This window comes from Condylura cristata, unplaced genomic scaffold, assembly GCF_000260355.1.
Source record: "Condylura cristata isolate star-nosed mole 26May11 unplaced genomic scaffold, ConCri1.0 scaffold00002, whole genome shotgun sequence".
NCBI lineage: Eukaryota > Metazoa > Chordata > Mammalia > Eulipotyphla > Talpidae > Condylura > Condylura cristata.
Window position 1 is genome coordinate 1,531,884 of NW_004567103.1, and position 4,827 is coordinate 1,536,710.

The window sequence follows — 4,827 nt, forward strand, 5'->3', positions numbered from 1 at the left end:
CCAAGCCCATGGGTCTGGTTTTATAGCCAACCCGGCTGCTTAACTCCACCTCAGGTCCCAGCACCCTCCCTGGATTTGTAGCTCTGGTGTCTGGAGTCCTCAAAACTGTGTCTGTAGACTTGGTTCAGGACCACCTTCCCCCCAACAGCCTGACCTTGGACCCTGGGTTCAAGTCACTCTCCCAAGGAAGATTTCCATGCCTCCCCCCGCTGCTCCCCTGCCAGCCTCTGCCTCCCACGGAGTCCCTGCGGCAACCAGCAGCGAGGACTGTGCGGGCACCCAGAAATGACCCTGCCATAAGTCTGGGCTGCGGGCTGGGCAGCTCCAGGCGGGGGCGAAGGAAGCACAGACCCTACACCTGCACCCTTGGGCCTCTGCACCACAACAGAGGCCTCTCGTTGCCAGGGTGATTAAATCAGCAGCCCGAAGACAAACACCTGCCGAGGCAGCCCCCACTCTGCACCTGGGGGCAGGGGACGCTGTTCACACACAGGGGCTCGTGCTAGGTCTTGTTTTCGTTTTATTCAGAGTTGGTTGGGGACAGAAAACACACACACTGACCAGGTTAAAATATCCAAATAAAATTTACTGCAACGTTTGTAGGATTGAATTTGTGCTACAACACAGGTTGCATAGGAAACTATTTAAAGCCCCTGAGGAAAGAGATCCGTGGTTTAAGGTGCAACTGGTCTTTCTTGTCTCTTTTTTGGGGAGGTTAGAGATGATTCTGGGGGAGAAGATTTCGTGTGATGGTCGGGGAACCGTGTGTCTTGGTTGTCGCAGCATAAAAGAGTAGCTTTTGTTTCTGCTGTTGTTCTGGACCCAGTAGGTCTTCAGCATCTGACTGGCAGAGGTTGTTGCAGCCAGCAGGGAAGACACCACGATGGGGCTAAGTCACGGCGGGTTTCCGGGAAGCAGGTTCAGGGCGCCAGGCTCAGGAACCCCGCGTGGTCCCACATCACTTGGCACATGGCAGGGCGCCCGGAGCACGTCTGGAGATGCCGTGTTCTGCGGGTTTGCCAGAAGCTTCTCCAGCCCTGACCCTCAGAAGCGCAGACCCTATACCTGCACCCTTGGGCCACAACCACAGTGCAGCTGGAGAACCCCCCGGCGGCCGGCCCCTGCAAGCCCCGGGCCAGCTCGTAGGACGGCGCCATTCCCAGAGGAGGCCTGCCTGCCCAGACCGTCCTCCGTCTCACAAGAGGCTGGCTCCCCTCCTCTGTGCTCCCCAGGAGACAGGGCATGCCAGGAAGGAGGGGACAGTCAGGTGAACGCAGCCCGTGCCCTGTGGGCAGCACCCGGGCACCAGTGACGTGACCCCTGTCCACAGAGTCCTTAGGGCCACCCACGCGTGGGCACGGAGCCTCCCGCCTGCCGAGGGCGTGGCTCTGAGTGACTGAACAGGCATGGCGTGTGCCCCCTCCCGGCGGCCTTCTCACGCCAGGGGCACCTCGCGTCTCCCGTCAGACTGAGACGCGCCGGCCATGGACCGGTGGACTGCACCTGGAGGCCAGAGGCCACAGCAAGGTAGATAAACCCAGAACATTCTCAGAAAGAGGAGGCGGGCTGACTTCACTCATTTACGGGAAACCGATTTGCTTCTGATTCACTCTGACGTTCCAGAGGACAGAGGGCCAGCACGCGAACAAGCGCCCCTGCCGGTTGAAATGTAAGGTGTGGCTGGGCACCAGAATGCCCCCAGTGACACTTAAATACCTATGTACATCGGCAACATAATTTAAAAAGGTCTTCATGTAACACAAAAACCTCAACAGCATCTGCCCCTATGGAGTATTTTTTGAACCCTTCATGGTGCATTAAAAAATCAGACGCCACCTTTCTCAAAAGTCCCCACCCCGGACGTAAAACAAAAACCCCATTTATATCCACACTCGGCGAGCAGAAAGCTAACTGAGCGGCAACAGCCTGCACAAGTTCTCGGACTCCCCGAGACGGCGGCGGCGGCGGGGGAGGGGTGGCTTGGTCCTCTGCGGGTCCAGCCTGGAGGGACCCGTCTGGGCAGCCGAGGTTTCCTCCTCCGGCCCCGCGGGCCCTGCCGGGCACGTGGACAGAGGGCGGGAGCGTCCGGAGCGGTGGGCGCCCGTTCAGATCACAAAGTCGCCGTGGTCCGCAGGGCTGAAGGCAGCGGCTCTCAGGATGTCCAGGGAGTTCACCAGGATCAGCGTCCCTGTGAGGTGCTTCCAGCGCTTGGTAATGGGGTTCTTCATCTTGTCCAGGCCGGTGTGCAGCTCCTGGATGACATCCCGGTAGCTGTCCCCGATCTGGTGGCTCCAGGTGAGGAGGAAGTCATAGGCGGGCTTCCACATGGCCTGGCGGGCCGCAGAAAGGACAGCGCAGTTAGGGGCTGGGGGAGGGCCGAGCCCGCACCCGCTCCGGCTCGGAGCAACGGCGTGCGGCTCGGACGGAAAACACCCGGCCGGAGCGACAGGGACAGCGCCGGTAGAGAGTTACCGGATGTTAGCAACTGGGAGAGGCAATCTGGCTGACCCCTGCCAGCTCAACGACTGCAGCTGAGGATGAAGAGCTCGTCAGGTCAACGCCAGCAAAATGATTATTTCCAGCATTAAAAGTGAGTCTTAAAAAGGGGCACGTAGAGGAATGCTTGAAAGTGCAATATCCGGTGGAAGAAAAGACTCTTCACAAGAAAAGAGCTAGAGGCCCAGGCAGACAGAGCTGCCCGCGGGGCCTCCCCCCCCCCGCCCCCACGATCTCTACCCCAGGCACTGAACCTAAGACTAACCCAGGCAGGCACTGTCTCCTGTGTTCTTCAAAGAAGAAGACAAGGAAGCGTGAGCCGCCCCAGCCCAGACACCAGGCACCCCGCGGCGGCGTGCCCCGCGTCATGTAGACGAGTAACTCAAGGACACCCTTGTTCTTGGGGCTTGCTGCTCCCTACGTGTCTTTTCCAGAAACCCCCTTGAGGGGCTCTCCCAAACCCGTGAGAAACCCCAGGCTCTCCTGACAGGCGTGCGGCGGGAACGCCAGAGACTCTGCGGTGATGCCCGCACCGCCCGCAGGGAGACCCTGGCTGGGGCCAGCAGAAGGCCTGTGCGTGCATCAGCCTGCCCAAGGCAGTTCGGGGCCAGACCTGGCAGCCCGGGCCCCACCTGCACAGCCTGCGCTCACCCAAGGGATGCTGGGACGGAGGCAGCGTGCCCCACGGCCACGCTACACAGGACATGTTTGCCCCGAAGTGCGCTCACCTCGCTGTCCACGACCCCGTTCCTGTCCCGGTGTGGAGACTCGTAGGCGTCCATCTGCTGCTTGGAGACCTTGGCGAGCTTCTCGGCCAGCTCCCGCCACCGCTGTGCCACCTCCACGGCCGTGGTCAGGAGCACGAAGTCCTGGATGAGCCTGACCACCAGGCCCTGGCAGTCCATCTTCAGCAAGGCCTGCGGAGGGGACAGCGGTGAGGGGCACAGCAGGAGGGGGCCTCTGGGTCAGAGGCCAGGAAGGGTGGCGAGACGCCCGGGTGCCACCGCGGCCTGGGATGCCAGGGAAGTAAGAGCCTGGACTTGGAGTGCACCCCTAATTCCGGTCCCCTGACCTCAGAGTGTGATGGGGTGAAGCGGGGTCACCTGGATGGGGTGGCCCTTCACCCAAGGATTGGTGTCCACGGGAGAAACACACAGGACGGGGCCATGGCGGTGCTGCTGGGGCCAGTGTCCACCCTGCCCACACAGTGGGCGGGTGTGCGGGTGCCGTGGCCAGGCCTCCCAGTGGCCTTGTCCAGGCACACACGTCACGGTTACCTGCTCCTGGCTCTGGACACTCCCGCAGGAGCCGCGAAGCTTCCCTGGGGCACTGGCCAGGGCACAGATGCTGCCCGGCCGGCCCAGGGCCGTTGGCACACATGACCGTGTGGGCTCTCACGGATCCAGCAAGCTGCGTGGCCAAGATGGGCAGTCACAGAACGGCCTGACCCGAGCACAGGGGCGTGTTGGGGCCACAGAGCCACGCAGAGGGCAGGCTCTGCCTCCCTGCAGCTGCTGCCGGCCGGCCCAGGCGCAGCTCCCACGGCAGCGCAGCGCTGACGCCGGGCGCCCCAGGGCCAGTGGCCAGGCCCGGCTCCCGAGGGCTCCCTGAAGCCAGACCGCACGTGGCCCAGAGACCCCCACGGCCGAGGCTGGAGGCCGGGCCTGGCCACTTCCCGGCTTTCCTGGGAGACAGCCCTGCGGGGCTCCGGCTGAGGCGCCTTCAGCGCGGCCGTCCCACGGCGCTGCAGCGTGGCCGGAGCACGGCAGCCCTGCACAGCCCTGGACAGCAGGCCCAGGGGTGGCCGGGGCAGCAGCCAGCAGCTTCTGAGGAGGGGCGGGCGCCCCACAGAGCCCTCCAGGCTGCCCAGCCCGGCGCCCTCTGCCCGCCCATTTCCCAGGCCCCGCCGTTCAGGTCACCTCCAGCAGGGACTCCCTTTCTCACAGGGCTTCTCGGGGGGCTCATGGCACCCCACTCCTCCGCCTCCGCTCGGCCAGCACAGGCTCTTGGCCCAGGGCGCCCCAGGAGGCTGAGCCCCTCAGAGGGCAACAGGACCCGAGGTCAGCTCTGGGGCTCAGCTGCCCCTGCGCCCCTCCCCTTGGGCCCCTTCTCCCGCTCCCCAGCAGAACCCCTGGTCCCGCCTCCCCCAGCACGGCCGCCACCCCCCACAGGCTCCGGCCCGGCCCGGCCCGGCCAGGCCTCCTCTGGCCGCCCTCTCCCGGCGCTTCCCAGCCGTCGGCACACCCAGCCCGGGGCCCGGGTGCGCCGGGAAAGGCGTGAAGGGCATCGAGGCCCTAAGAGAGAAGCAGGCTGAGTTTCCGCCCTGCGGGG

At 64.0% G+C, this 4,827-nt stretch overlaps 1 protein-coding gene across 1 annotated transcript in view; it reads right to left on the reverse strand.

Annotated features, from left to right (window-relative positions):
• Positions 1 to 516: 516 nt before the first annotated feature.
• The window catches only part of SH3BP4 (SH3-domain binding protein 4), a 13,072-nt gene continuing 8,761 nt past the window's right edge, over positions 517 to 4,827 (reverse strand). The window contains exons 3-4 of the mRNA XM_004674181.2: positions 3,225 to 3,413; positions 517 to 2,330 (exon numbers count right to left, since the gene is read on the reverse strand). Of these exons, the coding sequence (XP_004674238.1) occupies positions 2,106 to 2,330; positions 3,225 to 3,413 (414 nt within the window). The 3' untranslated portion in view covers positions 517 to 2,105. The remainder of the gene's footprint in view (positions 2,331 to 3,224; positions 3,414 to 4,827) is intronic.